General features: G+C 51.0%; 4 protein-coding genes across 5 annotated transcripts; 2 read left to right on the top strand and 2 right to left on the bottom strand.

Annotated features, from left to right (window-relative positions):
• Nucleotides 1-28: 28 nt before the first annotated feature.
• PV09_03960 (uncharacterized protein) lies at nucleotides 29-3,630 on the bottom strand (the record flags this gene model as incomplete). Its single annotated transcript, XM_016357234.1, has 3 exons — nucleotides 29-1,246; nucleotides 1,292-2,496; nucleotides 2,547-3,630. 3 exons carry the CDS (start codon nucleotides 3,628-3,630, stop codon nucleotides 29-31), a joined length of 3,507 nt encoding a protein of 1,168 aa, XP_016214638.1.
• A 444-nt stretch (nucleotides 3,631-4,074) lies between these two features.
• PV09_03961 lies at nucleotides 4,075-7,837 on the top strand. Of its 2 annotated transcripts, XM_016357235.1 has the most exons (3): nucleotides 4,075-4,277; nucleotides 4,391-6,946; nucleotides 7,000-7,837. In XM_016357235.1, exons 1-3 carry the CDS (start codon nucleotides 4,230-4,232, stop codon nucleotides 7,009-7,011), a joined length of 2,616 nt encoding a protein of 871 aa, XP_016214639.1. In that variant the 5' UTR covers nucleotides 4,075-4,229; the 3' UTR covers nucleotides 7,012-7,837. The 2 variants fall into 2 exon arrangements, with proteins under 2 accessions (XP_016214639.1, XP_016214640.1); XM_016357236.1 differs by having other exon boundaries at nucleotides 4,075-6,946.
• A 548-nt stretch (nucleotides 7,838-8,385) lies between these two features.
• PV09_03962 (uncharacterized protein) lies at nucleotides 8,386-11,095 on the top strand. The gene is made up of 5 exons (XM_016357237.1): nucleotides 8,386-8,719; nucleotides 8,780-9,550; nucleotides 9,603-9,925; nucleotides 9,986-10,321; nucleotides 10,388-11,095. Exons 1-5 carry the CDS (start codon nucleotides 8,588-8,590, stop codon nucleotides 10,959-10,961), a joined length of 2,136 nt encoding a protein of 711 aa, XP_016214641.1. The 5' UTR covers nucleotides 8,386-8,587; the 3' UTR covers nucleotides 10,962-11,095.
• Nucleotides 11,096-11,112: 17 nt separating this feature from the next.
• On the bottom strand, nucleotides 11,113-15,242 carry PV09_03963 (uncharacterized protein). Its single transcript, XM_016357238.1, has 3 exons — nucleotides 14,316-15,242; nucleotides 13,711-14,243; nucleotides 11,113-13,661 (listed from the first exon to the last, which is right to left on the bottom strand). The coding sequence occupies exons 1-3, from the start codon at nucleotides 14,338-14,340 to the stop codon at nucleotides 11,496-11,498; spliced, it is 2,724 nt and encodes a 907-aa protein (XP_016214642.1). The 5' UTR covers nucleotides 14,341-15,242; the 3' UTR covers nucleotides 11,113-11,495.
• Nucleotides 15,243-15,508: the final 266 nt, after the last annotated feature.

A 15,508-nucleotide genomic window follows, 5' to 3' on the forward strand; every position in this document is an offset into this window, starting at 1 on the left:
TAGTACAAACCAGAAAACACGCTTAAGACTACACCAGGCCTCGTTGTAGCGGGCCAACGAAAATATCTATTTTTGCCATCAATTCCGGGATTCGGAATGGCTTGCTGAGCACATCATCCATGCCAGCATTTTTTGCAATAGCAACTTGTTCCAGTCTTGCGTTCGCTGTGATAGCAATGATTGGAATGTGAAAGCGAAGCTCCCCAGACCGCTCGTACGTTCTGATCAAGCTCGTCGCCTCGATGCCATTCATTACGGGCATTTCAATATCCATCAGGATAATGGAGACCTTGGAGCACGGGCTTCTCATTCTCTTATCTGCTCGTGATTCTCCATTTGTTGCCCAATGCTCACACCTTTTGATCATTTCTATGCATTCAGCGCCGTTGTTTGCAATAGACACCGAAAATCCTTGAGTCTTCAACTGCTTACTCAGAACTCGCTGGTTGACCAAATTGTCTTCCACGACTATCACGTCAATTTCAGACGGCGCTTTCAATCGAGGGGAGACTCCTGCTGATAATTTCTCGCCCTGATCACCGACTAAAATATTAGATCGTACGGGACAGTCTTGAAGGTCACTTGCGCGAGGGTCTTCTGTCCTCCTAACTTTGACGTAGAACGCAAACGTGGTTCCTTTGCCTCTGACGGAGCTTACGCCAATTTCACCACCCTGTAATCTGCTTAGAAGTCGCGCAATGAACAAGCCGAGGCCAGAACCACCATATTGTGTATGTGTTCGTGGAGATGCTTGCTTGAAGCGTTGAAAAAGGCGTGTCATTTCCTCCGCGGTCATGCCCTGACCCGTGTCAGTGACTTGAAATTGTAGATACAGTGTCTCTCCACACCCCCATTCTGGCTTTACTGTTGGGTCGTCAAAGACTTCACCGTCGACCCCATGGAGGTAGCTTACACCTTGACTGCTATGTTGGGGAACCGTGGTCGAAGCGCCGACTCGGATGGATATGTCTCTGTGAAGACTATCCATGCTGAATTTGATGGCATTGGTGCAGAGATTGATCAGGACCTGGAGGAGCCGACCAGGATCTAGTTTGACCCAATTGATATGTAGTTCCTTGAAAGAAGCCTCGACGTCGAGGGCCATCCTTGCTTTGTTCGCAGCGAGTTCTGCTGCGAACATTCTGATAGCATCCTCTGCTAGTGCCAAAGGCTGCACCTCTACCGGGTGAATCTCGATCAACTTAGCGTCAACCTTCGAAAGTACCAAAACATCATCAACGATTCGCTGACAGCTATTAGGACATTATTTTGATAAAGATAGCGCACTTACTCTTTGATGTTGAGCACAGAGAGTAATCGTACCCGCGTTCTCAATCGCGTGAGCAATAGCTTCACTAAAAGTCATAGGAAATCCATCCCGCTTCCGCGCTCCCGATTCCAATCCTTGAGAATCCGCTTGAGATGGATGCGATGTACCCTCAACATTTTGTCGAAGAATCGACAGCGCATTTACGATGGCGTCGGCGCATTGAAATATTGCACTCAATGGATTTCGCATTTCGTGAGATGTAATGTCCATGAAATTCTCCTGTGCTCTCTTCATCTCAAGTGCTTCTTGACGTCGCTTATCCTGCATCGACTCAATCCATTTTTGGTACGAGATATCTGTCACTACAGAAATGACATACTCTTCTTCGCCGATAGTTTGAACTAAGGCTGAAACCAGCACCTTCGTTTGGTCTTTCACGATGTCGCCTGAAGTAGGATCAGCATATACCCAAGGTTTCCTCAGCGTCAATTCGAAAGTCCTCTCTTGTCTCTGCTCAGCAACAAGAGACCATTCAATCTTAGCCCGAGCAGCGGATTCCTCTGTCATTATCTCGAGCCATGCAAATGGAAGATTATTGTATGAATATGCAGTTATATTAGTCCATGACGAATTTGCGTATATTATCGTTCCATCCATGGCAAGAAGACAAGCGCCAACGGGAGAAGCCTCGAGCATTGAAACGGCTCGCTTTTCCATTTGTAGTGCCTCACCAACGCGCTTTTTTTGTTCGTTGCCAAGGATGAGCGCAGCCAAAGATGATGAAATGGTGCGAGACAGATTACGCAGAAATGCCTCATAATCCGCATCGTAAGGCCGCCTGGTATTCATTCCTACAAGCAACACGGCATTGACTCCATTATGTGTGATCGATTCAATTGGAATGAGGACAGATAATCTTGGTTGGTCACCGAAACTGCGGTTAGGTTGTTCCTCCATAATGGCAAGAGCTATATGTGAACGTGACTCTAGGTCAAAAGTCTCGAGCTTTCCAGATCTGCATACTTGTTCAAATACTTCTAAAAAAGACTTTTCACAAATCAGCTTTTGATGCACTGCAGGTTCATCATTATCCAGAATGCGAACTCCCATGTAGGACTCGAGCTTAGCTAAGCCATTCTCTATGGCTTCGTTGAGAAGGAAAGGCCGTTTCCAATCGATCTTCGAAGGCTCCAGCGAGTAAAGCATCGCAAACGGAAAGTCATTGCCTGTTGGTTTTAACGCATGAAAAGAGGAAGATGGGAAGCGCGAAAGTTACCGTTTGGCTCTAAGGCAGTCATGATCTTCTTGTAGAAAATTGTTGGATCTTCTTCTCCTGCTGTTAGTTCATTGATCTTCCTGATATTTTCTGATCTCCGCTCGTTCAAGGCGTCCTGAGTGATTTCCTTAATTTGCTCGTAAAACCCAACCGTCTTGCCGTCCTCGTCTATGACAGGAAGGAAACTCAAGTTTACGATATGCTCTTGAAGTCGATTACCATTTCGGAGATAGAATGTCCGATGTTGCCAAAAAATGGGCTCGCCTCGGACATTTCGCGTCCAGAGATCATTCAGTGTCTTGGCCACTTCTTCCTGTCTATATAACTCCGACCAGGTATTATAGTAGGGCTCACCAAGTGATTTTGGGTGCTTATCATGAAGCATTGGCACATAAGCTTCATTGTAGATTCCAGCCAGCTCCTTGCCCCAAAACAGCACAGCTGGGTTTGGGTCAACAGTAATGAGATTGGCCATGAGGCGCAGCCTCGACGACCACGTCTCCAGCGGCCCAAGGGGCGTCTTGGACCAGTCCCAGTCCCTCAAAAACTGCGAGTGGCTCGTAAGTTTGCGCGGACAGATTGGTGCAGTCCAGTCGTGTGGTTGTGCGTTCTGCATCAAGTTGTGAAGCCATTTATGATGTGCCTCAGCACTGCCTTTCGGAAGGTTCTCAGCCACTCCGGCATGCCTAAGGTCATGGTGCAAAGCGTCCGAATCACTGTCGTCCGAAACAGCGGTAGTTGAGGTAGCCTGGATGACCCTCCAGCGTTTTCTCACCGTATTTGCGATCCAGCTCATGCCGTGGCAATTGATCGTTGGTCTTTCCTGCGCATATCGACTGAGCGCCCAATTTCGGAAGTGGACGCGTTCATCGTCGACCGCGTCCGTGTTGCGACTAGGTAGTTCAAAATCGTAGCCCTTTGCGAAACGGGCATTGCGAAAGCAGATTCGTGGCAGATTCTCTCGCTCGGAAATGTGATCGAGATCCACAACGCACGTCGGACGCTGGTCGTCCTTTAGCAGCTCGAGGAGGCCGACGGTGGCTAGGTCGCTACCAGAGGCTTCACCTCTGCTTGCAGTTGTCATCTGAAGTCAGTTGTCCCCCTAAGGAAAATCATGACAAGCGGATGAAGCAGAATCACAACACTCGGCCTGGGATCGGAGATGCCGCGGCTCTTGGGCTCTAGTTGAATGCTATGATGTAAGTACTGTAACGAAAGGGCAGACCTGACGCGCGCATGGTTAGCGCCCACCGCTCTGCATTTTGTCATGCATGTTTGTCGACGCTGCGCATTTTCCCCGTCCTTGGAACTGTGTCTCTTCGGACCCGTAGGCTGACGACAAAAGACCAAGCATTCCCAGACCGTGATCGCGAACTTGCCGTTCCCAACGAGATAAGGGACTATGCCGGCAATTTGTAGCAGCTCTCGTCGCTAACGTGTCAACCGCTGAATTTGCAGTGAGCTTGGACAGCATCACGAACTCACAGTTACGATGGAAGCACACGAGAGACCCGCGTGGGGACTGGAGCCATTATCGTAGCGTCATCGCATTACCCGCTCTCACATTGCTATCTTGAATTGCTATCTGAGGTGGCTTCTTCCCAGCCCTACCTTGTCTTACAGGTGTTGCACGAGCTGCTTGACAACGAAGGCAAAGTGCAAGGGTGGTCTTGGCTTCGGTTCATGTCGCGTGCCCATCTTGGAGCGACGAACAATCCATCAAGTCTAACTGTAGGTCCTGGATGTGTCCCCGCTCTGAATCTGCCTGGCATTGCCTTACCTAGCATTTGCCTGAATATATTGTCTCTGCGATCTATGCCTGGTTACGTGTTGACTACTGTCAGGTTGGCTGTCGTCGTAAGCTCTTGCCTGCATCACTGTCGAACAGGCTCACTCTTCGTCGTAAACGAAGCATTTGCCTGAGTCACCTCCCCGAGACGAGGATGACAATGCATGAACATTCTGTCAAGAGACTGTTCATATCCATAATATGCCTCACGCTACTTGCAACCACGTTCCGACGATACGTACTTGACATCGGCGATCCTTTCCACTGCGCGGCACTACTAAATGAAGGTCAATGGCTTGATAAGCCTTCTCAGCGTCCACCAAGGCGCGCATTTCAAAATTGGCAGCCTCCGGGATGTCTCTTGCATGAATATATCGGCGCAGATATCAAGACCTGCGCAGGAAATCGAGAACTGCTGTTTGTTGGCGACAGCAATGTTAGGCAGCTGTTTTGGACTGTCGCGAAAAAGCTGAACCATCACAACGCAATTGAGATGGCCTCCGTCGCGACAAGACATGGAGACATACAATATCAAGAGGGTGGAGTGAGTCTGCGATTCATTTGGGATCCATACTTGAACGGATCCGTCCTAGCAAACGAGTTGGAGATTTACAGTGAAAACGTCGGTGCAGGATTTTCTAGAGCCGGCAAGAAGAAAGGGGAGATAGAGCAGGATGTTGTCTTCCTCGTGCTTGGCGGTGGGTTATGGCACGCGAGACAGTTCGAAACCGAAGAGGCCGTGCGCAGCTTCAAAAACAGCGTCAACAATATAATTATGTATACACAGCGAGATCCAGGCAAAGAGTGGAAAGCGCAAGATCCTTTCAGTGGCTACGATGGCGTTGGGGATCAGGTATTCTTTTTGCCTGTTGAAGTTCCGGTCTACGAGCGACTGAGCCCTGCCAGACAGCAGACCATCATGCCGGAGGAAGTGAACCAGATGAATGAGTATCTACGAAGGCTCACCCACGAACAAGGATTGATAATCCCATGGGTTAATCAGGTTATGACGGGGACAATGAAGTACGCGTATGAGCAGTCTGGTATTCACGTCGTCGAGTCGATTGCAAATAGGAGAGCCGATATCATCTTGAACTTCCGATGCAATGCCAAAATTGACAACGCAATTGGTAGTCCATACGAGAGAACATGTTGCAGCAAGTATTCAAGCGGAAATTGGTTTCAATGGTTCCTCATTGCAACCAGCCTCATTGTGCTACCAACAATTACACTGCTACCGAGAGCGAACAGGTTGGAAGCATCAGCGGATCTTCGTTCGATTCTGCCTCCACTCACTGTAATTGGACTCGCAATGGCGTACAGCTTTGTTGCCGATCGATCACAGCTATTCACCAAGGCTCGCAAGGTCTACCATTTGTCCGAGTTGGTCATGCTTACGATGTTTGCCTTCGCCGTTGGTCTTCTCACCATAAGAAAGACTAAAGAAGCCCAGATGCGAAGATCCTCGACTAAGGAAGTGTTCGTTACAATGGGCCCTGCGTTTCTCTCGAGGGAGCAAACGGACGAGTGGAAGGGCTGGATGCAGATTATTGTGCTTCTGTACCATTGGACCGCTGCTGACACGCAGCTATCTTTCTACATCCTTCTTCGTCTTGTAATAGCCAGCTATCTATTCATCACGACCTATGGCCATACGATGCATTTCTACCGCCAGCAGGACTATACTTTGCGTCGCCTCGCAGACGTAATCATCCGTCTGAACTGCCTTCCAGTTCTGATGAGCTACCAGATGTACAACAATTATCTTTTCTACATATTTCCGCCACTGGCTACGTTCTGGTTCCTTGTCACATTTGGAACGCTACGATTTGGAGCTGAGCTCAACGGGAAGCCAGGATTTTTGCTGGCAAAGCTTGTCCTTTCTGCAAGTTTGATCTATCTAAGTCACACGCACGCAGAGCCCACGGATACGATCTTTGGTGTGTTCCGGTGGATCTTCAGCATCAATTGGAACGGAGGAGACTGGCGAAGATTTGTTATTCTTGATATCTATGTTCCATATTTTGGTATGCTGGTTGCACTACTGCACGTATGGTACCAAAAAGCGGCGAACTCATCCCTGAAAGGCCTCGATCGGGATGAGCGATTGGCGACATCATTGCTCCTTGCTGCTGTTGAAAAACTTCGACCCTGGGTCGTGGCTCTTAGCCTCGCTGTGCTGCCGATATTTAGCCTCCTTGTTAGCAGGTCACCAGATCAGAATGACTTCAATTGGTGGGCCGCTTGTATATCACCCCTCCCCGTGTTGTCATATGTTGTCCTGCGCAATGCACACCCGTTGCTCAGGGACCACTACAGTATAGCATTTGCATGGCTTGGAAGATGTAGCTTAGAAACATGGACGCTGTCGTACCATATACTGCGGGCAGCTGATGGGAAGGGTGTCCTCGGCATCGGACTCTTCAATTCCGGTGACGGTAGTTTATTTCCGTATCGATGGCGAGATGCCGTTCTGATCGTTCCACTCTTGCTGTGGACCGCGTGGCAAGTCTCATGTGCAAAGAGAAGGCTTGCGGCTTGGTCCCTTAGCCAACCTGGACTAGGGAAGAAGTGTGTGGCGCTTGTTGCAGCACTGTGGATCTTGAATCTGGTAAGTGGACGCTTGGTCTACGCGGGGTCATTAGCATATTCATTCTTTTACAGGTTACTAGCTGAGTAAACTTGGAGACGCCTGAAGCCCAGACACGATTATGATGTAAAGCGTTACGTGCTTGACGGTATTAGGTTTCTATTCTCCTCTCTTAAAGCCATGTGCGTTGCGCATAGAATCTTCAGCTTTGCCGGACCTCATCTCCGTGTCTACCGGATCTTTGTTCCCGTTTTCGATAAGCATGGATATTGCTGTCTGGCAGAAGTACGCATGTTAGTAAATGAGCTGGGAAACATCTACGGTATGGTATTTAATATCCGTGACCCTTGAAATGACCTGCAGTCTTACTTTTCTTCGAGGGACTGCGTGGGTCTTCGAGGATACACCACCATTACTAGCATTATACACGGGAATATCGCGCGCGCTGCTGCTTCCTGTGGTCCAGAGTTCTTCTGTTGGCAAGGCTCAGGGTGGCAGACCCTCCTCAGCCGTAATTTTGATTGGTTGTGTTTTTAGCGCTCCCTACATCCGCCCATACCGGGCCGTGCATCGGTAGATCGGCTCCCTTTAGGAGGTTCTTTGTTTAAAGGCTTGCGGCACACATTGCATGGGGTTGTCACCCTCATTACGCGGCAACTTCCAAGAAAGAGGGAACCCAACACAGCAATAAGAAAATGCCCTTAATTTGATGAAGAGGGCTAGATACACGGCCTTATGCAGGCCAGCGTAGTGATTACAGTACTTCGTTCTTGATCCAGATGTTTGAAAAGTGCTGGAGCGGAATGCCCCATGTTAAGCCGCTCAGAACTCACTGAATCTGGTCTAGCGGAACGAAAGAACATGCGTTAGGTTAGCCGCGACGAATGACCAGCAACCAATGTCCTCTCTTTGTGTTATTGAGCGCCTTTTTTTTGTTCAGGGGGGCTACATACATCCTCGTGGAGGTTGCGCTCGTCTCGTGGATGTTGCTAAAGACCCAAGTCATCGCAGCTGCAGGTTGATTACGGGAGGGCTCTAAAAGCTTCCAGTCCTTGGTTCGGCTTCCAGTCAAAAAGTAGCTCTTCAAGAAGCGGACCACAGCGCGATCCGCCTGTCCCAAAGCCCGTATTCTTGGCAAAAGTGATGGCTGGCCTCTGATCGCCTCCGCTGCAAAAATGGTTGCAGTCTGAGACGCTACCGAACTGTGGGGTATATCCAAATGATGAGGGTATATGCAGGAACGTACTCGCAGCCCTCGCAGTCTCGCTTGGAACCATGACTCACTACGCGTGATTTCTTTTTTCGCAAGGTGACAGTAGTCTGGCGGCATAGGACGCGGCTAAGAACTCGTTCTGGTTATCTGGAACACTACCTCAGCCGCTCATATTCCGACACAAGCAATCGACAAAGTCCGCTTCCGTCGGCTGCTCTTGAGTACGCTGTGTGGAGCTCGGGTTCCCGTCGGCGGCACAAGGTCCCAAGCTACCTAGTTTGGGGCTTATCGCTGCATCATAGCTCTCTTGGACCGTTGAGGCTGGCTATGACAGCAGCGCCCTCGGCAGAAATTTTGATTGGGCGCTGAATTCGTGTCATGATTGCAGTGTAGCCGTTCATATACAGTGGACAGGGCTTCTGGCTCCTTGAACATGCGAGTGATTCTCAATGCTGCATTCCAACGAGACCTTCAGTCGTGAGCTGGGCTTGTCGCTGCCCGCTAAAAGGCGATCCGAACCTAGACGAAGGCGATCATACGTTCGCGCTGCATGTAATAGCTGTCGCACCAGGAAAGTCGCCGTAAGTACGGCCAATAGTGTCCTTACTCGTGTACACCCAGAGTTCACTAAGCGATGCTAGTGTGATGGTGAGCGACCTGTATGCAACAACTGCAACAAAAAAGGTCTTCACTGCGCTTACGTGACTCTTGACCCCGACGAGACGCAAACGTCGGCGCTCAAGCGAAAGGTTCAAGAGCTCCAAGATGACCTCAATGACCAAGCCGAACTCATTAATCACCTCACAAACGGGCCTGAAGATCTCGTACTCGACTTAATTCGACAGCTGAGGACAACCGGGAACCCGTCCGCTGTGTTGCATGAGATACAACATGGGACCTTCTTCAAAAGATTACGGCCATCTGATCATGCCACGGCACGAGCAGTGCTCCCCCCCTCGCACATTAATTTCGCTTTGGAGTTAACTACCATTTACCCAAACTCTTATCCCATCCTTGAACCAATCAACACTGCATCCATCAGCATTAATGATCTGTTCACACCTAAGAGGGGCCATGCACCTCTCCCAACACCTGTGACACGAACCCCCCCTCTACAAATGGCCGACTTAGAGTTGAAGTATCCTTCGCCTCCGCCAGAAGATCTATGGCAAGTAGGGCCCGTGCAGGCTCCGTCCTATGCAGACCAGCGATTAAACCAGCTGAGGATGAACTTCTGGACGTCGGTTCCTATAACGGATGACTTCGCAGCCAGCGCGTTATCTTTGTACCTCCGAACAGACCATCCTTATCAAGGATTCTTTGACTCAGATCTCTTCATTCGCGACCTGGTCGATCTCAAGACAGACTTCTGCTCATCCTTTCTCGTTGCGTCTCTAATGTTCTACGCCTGCGTGAGTATTGTGTTGCTTTGTAGCACAGTATACGAATTGACACAGCTTCCAGCAATTGTACGCTGCCGTGGATCCTCGCTCATCTGTCATTAGTCATGCGTTTTATGCGCAGGCGGAGATACTGTGGGAGACAGAGCGATTAGTAGACTCTTTGACGACGACTATTGCTCTCCACCTTTTCAGTTTGGGATGTTTGGGTCAAGGAAAAGACAGACGCAGCATACAGTTGGTTCAAGAAGGTCGGGAAATGGCTGAAAGGCTGCATTTGCTGAACGTTCCACCAAATAGCATGATCGAACGTCAGTTCTGTGCGATGTCGCCAGAATGGCAACGTGCTACGGCCCATTCGGCGTGGGGAATTTACATCTGGCTCACGTATGTCGATTACCTATCCTTCTTCGTCTTTTGAACCCATGAAGCTGAGGGCTTGAACAGTTACCGAGCTTTTTTCTATGAGGATGAGGGAGTGCTCTATCCTCCGATGTATCCGAAGCCGGGAATGCTTTCTCCAAGACCAATTAGGCTCGGCGAAGTGCAGACGTGCGGCTCACCGCATCACGCAACAACTATTCTGGCTGCCCTTTGCGAGCTGTGCGTAATCTCACAAGAGGTGGCCACGGTGTACTATGAAAATTCGAGCGAGCCGATTCCAGCGCGCGTACCATTAGCCTTTGCGGAAGCAAAGTATCGTAAACTACTTTCGTGGGCAGAGAGGCTTCCGCCTGACATTGTTCGTGACAAAGATTACAGAGAGGATGTCATCGTCTTGCAGTAAGCGTTATCTATAGCTTTGATTTTTTTTTTTCCGAGCATTTGGAATGACTGAGTCGTTGACAGCATTTTTTTCCATATCGTAATCATATCAGTTTTTAGACCTTACATCAACCAACCGCAGATGCAGAGGTTACATACTTTTTCATCCAACGATAGTTCTCCCCGGGCAGTGTTTTGGGCGTCGGTCGAACAGCTCAAGTTCCTGATACTAATCGCGCGCTTGAAACACCCGCACTCCATCAATCCGGTGTTGACATCCGCAGGCCACGCCCACATATGCAGTGTTGTGCTTGCGAACCGCTCTGAGCCGGACTGGAAGTTTTACTTCCTGCTATGTGTGGCGTACTACCGAGAGATGTACACGAGACACCATGTCTTTGAATTGCTGATTCAAGGCGTCCTAGCGCTCGCCATGGTCAACGAGGCAATCACAGTTTCCGAGGCGCGGAAAATAATGGAGGGGATAAAGATCAAGGGGCGGCATCATCAGACGAAGGAGCAACCCTCTGCTTTTTTCAAGATCGACTTCGACCAGGCGTCGCAGAATTCGGATGATCGCAAGGTCGACACTTTGGCGCGAAAGTTTGAGGAGCTGGCTACGAATGTGAACGGGCAGTTTGCCAGTCAGCCTACATGACATATCCACACGCCTCTTGGAACATTGAACCCTATCAGGATCACCCTCCGCTCATAAAGCAGTACATGATCATCGTGCTCCGCCAGACGATTCTAAATAGAAGTCACAAAGCGAAGAGACCTTTCAATTTCGTGGACCCTCTAAACTTTTTTTTTTTTTTTTTTTTTTCATTTTTCACTTCTTACAAGAGAGGGCTTCAAACATTAGTTTCAGCGCTGGCTTATTTCGTTTCGCCCGCAAGTCCCCCAGTGGGGTGGCGGGGAGACTGGACGTCGACAAGACATAGTAGTGCACAATCTGAAAGAGCTCTCCGTCTTGGTAATCGAATATAAGTCGATGAGATCATGCCAATTTTCGTGAGTGGGTATCATTAAGATTACGTAGCTCATGTATTCTACTGTATGTAATGATCCACTTTTCGTCGCTCATGCCTCGAAAATCAAAAGTGTCCAGACGTGGTCCTCAGATAGGACAAAAGTCGTAATCATACATGGGTGCAGGATCTTGAAGATAAAACTAGTCGCTAGGCATGACTCACTTTTTCTTTCCTTTCTTGGAGTGGGCAGCACCACCGGCAGCCTCCATGCTTCCAAGAATGGCATCAAATGTTTTGCTGCTGTCCGCTTGGCTCGAAGGTCGAACCGTCGGACTGCCCTTGGGTCCTAAGATGGGAGAGCCGCTACCAGACGGCGTCCTGACCCCACTCCCGATGCCATTCGCGAACACGCTCGGTGGCATGGGAAGCGCCTCGAGGCCGCTGAGTATGACGCTTGCTCTCTTCATGCGATCAGGCCGGTTCGGGCTCTGACTCCTGCTTCTTGAGCCTGTAGAATCCGCGGCTGGGATGCTGCCCGGCAGCGCCGGAAGAGCATCGTTTGCTCGCTGCAGAGTCTCTGCCACTGCTTGTTGCATGATCTCAGAGTTGGCAGTCCACTTCTCTGCCATGATCCAGCAGTGACTGCGGCGATAGATGCCCTCAATGCCGAACTCGATAACATCACTTGGTAGACTGACGACGGTGTTTGCGTTGCCGGCAACGGCGTAGTACTTGCGCTCGCGCTCGGCTAATGCCCAGGGCACGCCCGAGCGTGGAGGCATGCAGAGAAAGTATTCGACGCCTTCGGTCCATTTCACGGCCGGCGCGTCGACCACAAGTAAAGGCAGAGACTGTAGAACGCCGTACATGAATAGCCACTGTCCTTGTCGCAGGTCTGCAACGTGGCCAATGGTGCAATGAACGGCCTGCGAGAACTCGTATTCCTTGAATGCGGTGAGGAATGGCGTCTGTTTGGCGTCCGTGTCGGGATTGTAAGAGTCCTTGAGAACCTTGTACAGCTGATCCTTCTTGAGCTTCTTCGCTCTCGCTTTGAGTTCGGCCTTTTTATCGCCAACAGGCGTCATGGCCGGAATTCTAGGCGTGTCAAAGGGTATTGGCGGTTGGACTGGCGGCGTGCTTCGATCGTACTCGTTCAACACCTTTCTCAATGCTCGGTGCATGGGCCCCCAAGACTCCTCGGTATCGTCATCCTCCATGACCATGTCCGTCGTGCGAGTAGTCAGTGCTGTGCGATCGACAAGCAGGTCATAGAGGTCGCTGAGATCCTGGTAAAGATCTCTGAGAACCAGCCTATTCAGCCCGCTTGTCTCAAGGTTGTTCTTCTTCGAGCTGGCTTTCGGTGGCCAGGAGCCATATTTGTTCTTGTAGTAGCCCATGAACCATTTTCGTGTGCTCATAAAGCTGTCACGCCAAACGTTAAATCTGACTGTCTTAGCCTCATCGGCAGTTTTGCTGTTCATAATTCCAGCAAACATGCCGGGAAATTCAAAGTCGTGCAGCTTCTGATTGATGTTGCGCTTCCTCGACTGCAGATCTAGAGCAGCGCGCTCCATTCGCATCTTGGTAACGTCACTGATGAGTTCGAACTTTGGGCTCTTGAGCTCGAGAAGATCGTCCCATTTGCCGACGCCGTGCACGAAGGCTTCATTGTAGAGGAGCACTGAACGCATTCTTTCACCGAGCACAATGGCCTCGATGGTCTTTTCACGGCTGTGGCGCACATCGCTGATGCGCAGCTCCTCGACGTAGCTGTTGAAGCTCGCATTCGCAACTTCGCCGAACGTTGAGCCGTCCAAGTTGGAGAAGCCGAAGCTGTTAAGCAGGTCTGCGACTTTCAAAAAGATACCGAAGATGGAACTCCTTCGCTCGGTGGCCACAATTGACTGTCCCTGAAGGAATGCAAACAGATTCCGAACGGAGACCAGGATGTCAATGTCGTTTTCGCTGAGCGACGGCTGTTGATCGCCTGGGCCAGTGATGGCGCCATCAGCACTGAGCGAAATTGGCAAATACAGATGAATTGGACCCGAATTGACCTCGTCTAGTCCTCTGGAATCCAACGAGTCCTCTGACGGATCAGAGGTGGAATTCGCTGGCGAGCGGAAGATCGGTGCGGGCGAGGCCGTCCGCGAGCCTGGCCTGGGTGTTCGGTCCATCGAAGACTGTCGTTGCGAGGCATGGCTGAGCGACGTCGTGCTCATGCCAGCACCCGCCACGCTGTAAATGTTGCCAAACGCGAGCTTAGTCAATACGGAGCTGGAAGAGAAGATGCCTGAGTCCACGCGGAAGGATGGGCCTTTTCCTGAAGTGCGGGGGAACAGGTACACGAAGACGTCGCCCTGCGGGTCCCACAGTTCCGATACCTACAAGACATCAGACATGTTGCTTTTCACGTTCAGGCGACGTACGCACCTGCTGAGCATTCAACAGCGGACGAAGATCGTACGCTGGCTTCTGGCCATCGATACCCGCGATCCAGGATGTTTGCTTCTCCTCCTTGAAGTCTTTGCTAGGCTTCGTGAGCTTCTTCTCTCCGCCCAAGAACCAACTCTTTCTTTTGCTCGCCCGTGTCGGCGACGATCCCGGTGAATGCCCCGGGGACTCGCCACTGGTGGGGACAGGTAGGGTGTTGGCATGATGCGGAGCAAGAGTGCTTCGAAATGGGGATGCAGGCTGGCTTGAGTAACTAGTGTTGGGTCTCGAATTGACCGGTGACGTCGTCGCCGAGGACACTCTCGGCGACGTGGCTGACTCGCTGCTGCCCACGGGTTTCCGATGTAGGTCGATGGGAGGCGCGAGCGGTGAGAGCAGTTTGTGCTTTGGGATCTGTACGGAGGAGGAGCGTCCGTGTTGTTGCTGTTGCGGAGGCGTCCACAAGGTATGGTTGGGTGTGACGGGACGTTCGGGTAAGGTTTGCGGGTTATGAGAGACGGCTCGTCGCTCTTCTACAGAATCTTTAGGACCAGAGTCGACAGTGACACGAAGAGAAAAGATTCTAAGAAATAGGCTGTCATTACCCTTTTTCTTCTGAAGCGTTGCCATGTTCGGGCTGACTTTCTATTTCTGTCTCCTTGTGCCAGAGTCTAAGGCACAAGAACACAGACAGATGAACGGCTGGACGTTACAGAAGACGGGGTCAAGACTCGTGGAACAGGAGCAGACCCCTTCTCTGAAAGCAGGACACGTCTCTTTTAGTACTAAATAGAATGTTTATTACAGGCTTGGGGTGGCCCTTGGGACGGACGATACACCAATGTGCCGCGTAAGGTGGAAATGCCGGGGTGGGAGGGGGATGTCGACGCAAGAGGAGCAGAGTAGGGACGGCCTGGCAGGACCACGGAAGGCCGTCAGGAGCGGGTACGTTGACAGGTGTGTCGATGAACGACTAGGCTGTCGTGGAGCGAGCGCGCGAGTGGGACTGTACCTGCAGCGTTCGGCAAAGAAGTGAGGGATGGATGGAGGACTGGGAGAGATCGGATATGGAGCACGGAGCCACGGAGCCACGGATCCACGGAGCCACTCCTGTCTCTGTTGGAGTGTGGACGGGCAGTTTGAGCGGAGGAAGAATAGACCAGAGGGGGTTCTTGAACTGGAACTGGAGTTGGGAGGTGAAGAAGAGGAAGAGGAAGATTGGCGACGGTGAAGAGGGCAGATGACCTGTCAGGGAAAGACAAGCGGGCGGGAACAGGTGAGGGAGCAGTAAGAGAAAAGCAGACTGACGTGCCTGATGATCACGACGAGAGCGGTGGCAGCGTCTTTTTCTCGAACGGGGATAACGGCCAGTAGTGCCTTGATCTCCCTCGTCCCCTTCTTGCAGGATTTTTGCTTGGGCGGCGGGTGGGCATCAAGAGGGGGCAAGACTGGGCTGAGCCGGACCAGCAATCGCAGGTATTTGCTTTGGCTCTTTGCAGCTCGCTCGTTCTACCGCGGGCACGAACGAACTGGAGCAGCTTTGATGATGATGATGACGTAGCCCGCTGGTATGGCGCAGTCGACCTCGTGCGCGGCCCAACCCTGGCGTCCGCACTGTCCTTTGGCACTGTGTGCTCCACCCCAAGCATCAAAGTCTGTTCAATACCTGCTGCCGGATCCCGCCATCTGTTCGAGCCGTCCTACGCAGCCGCCCGTCCATATTTTTTGTCCAGCGTCGCAAGCCTCCTTCGTTCCGGCAAGCCTATCGATACCAACGGTTTTTTTCTCGTCAACCGTG

The sequence above is a fragment of the Verruconis gallopava genome (genome assembly GCF_000836295.1).
Source record: "Verruconis gallopava strain CBS 43764 unplaced genomic scaffold supercont1.11, whole genome shotgun sequence".
Taxonomy (NCBI): Eukaryota; Fungi; Ascomycota; class Dothideomycetes; order Venturiales; family Sympoventuriaceae; genus Verruconis; species Verruconis gallopava.

Excerpts from the sequence above, each read along its gene's own strand:
- PV09_03961 (XM_016357235.1), top strand. The coding sequence starts at position 4,230 with ATGTCGCGTGCCCATCTTGGAGCGACGAACAATCCATCAAGTCTAACT. Across the intron at positions 4,278-4,390 it reads ACAATCCATCAAGTCTAACT|GTTGGCTGTCGTCGTAAGCT; the intron begins GTAGGTCCTGGA and ends GACTACTGTCAG.
- PV09_03962 (XM_016357237.1), top strand. The coding sequence starts at position 8,588 with ATGCTGCATTCCAACGAGACCTTCAGTCGTGAGCTGGGCTTGTCGCTG. Across the intron at positions 9,551-9,602 it reads CTCTAATGTTCTACGCCTGC|CAATTGTACGCTGCCGTGGA; the intron begins GTGAGTATTGTG and ends CACAGCTTCCAG. Across the intron at positions 9,926-9,985 it reads GGAATTTACATCTGGCTCAC|TTACCGAGCTTTTTTCTATG; the intron begins GTATGTCGATTA and ends GGGCTTGAACAG.
- PV09_03963 (XM_016357238.1), bottom strand. The coding sequence starts at position 14,340 with ATGGCAACGCTTCAGAAGAAAAAGG. Across the intron at positions 14,244-14,315 it reads AACGCTTCAGAAGAAAAAGG|AAGAGCGACGAGCCGTCTCT; the intron begins GTAATGACAGCC and ends AAGATTCTGTAG. Across the intron at positions 13,662-13,710 it reads CGCTGTTGAATGCTCAGCAG|GTATCGGAACTGTGGGACCC; the intron begins GTGCGTACGTCG and ends GATGTCTTGTAG.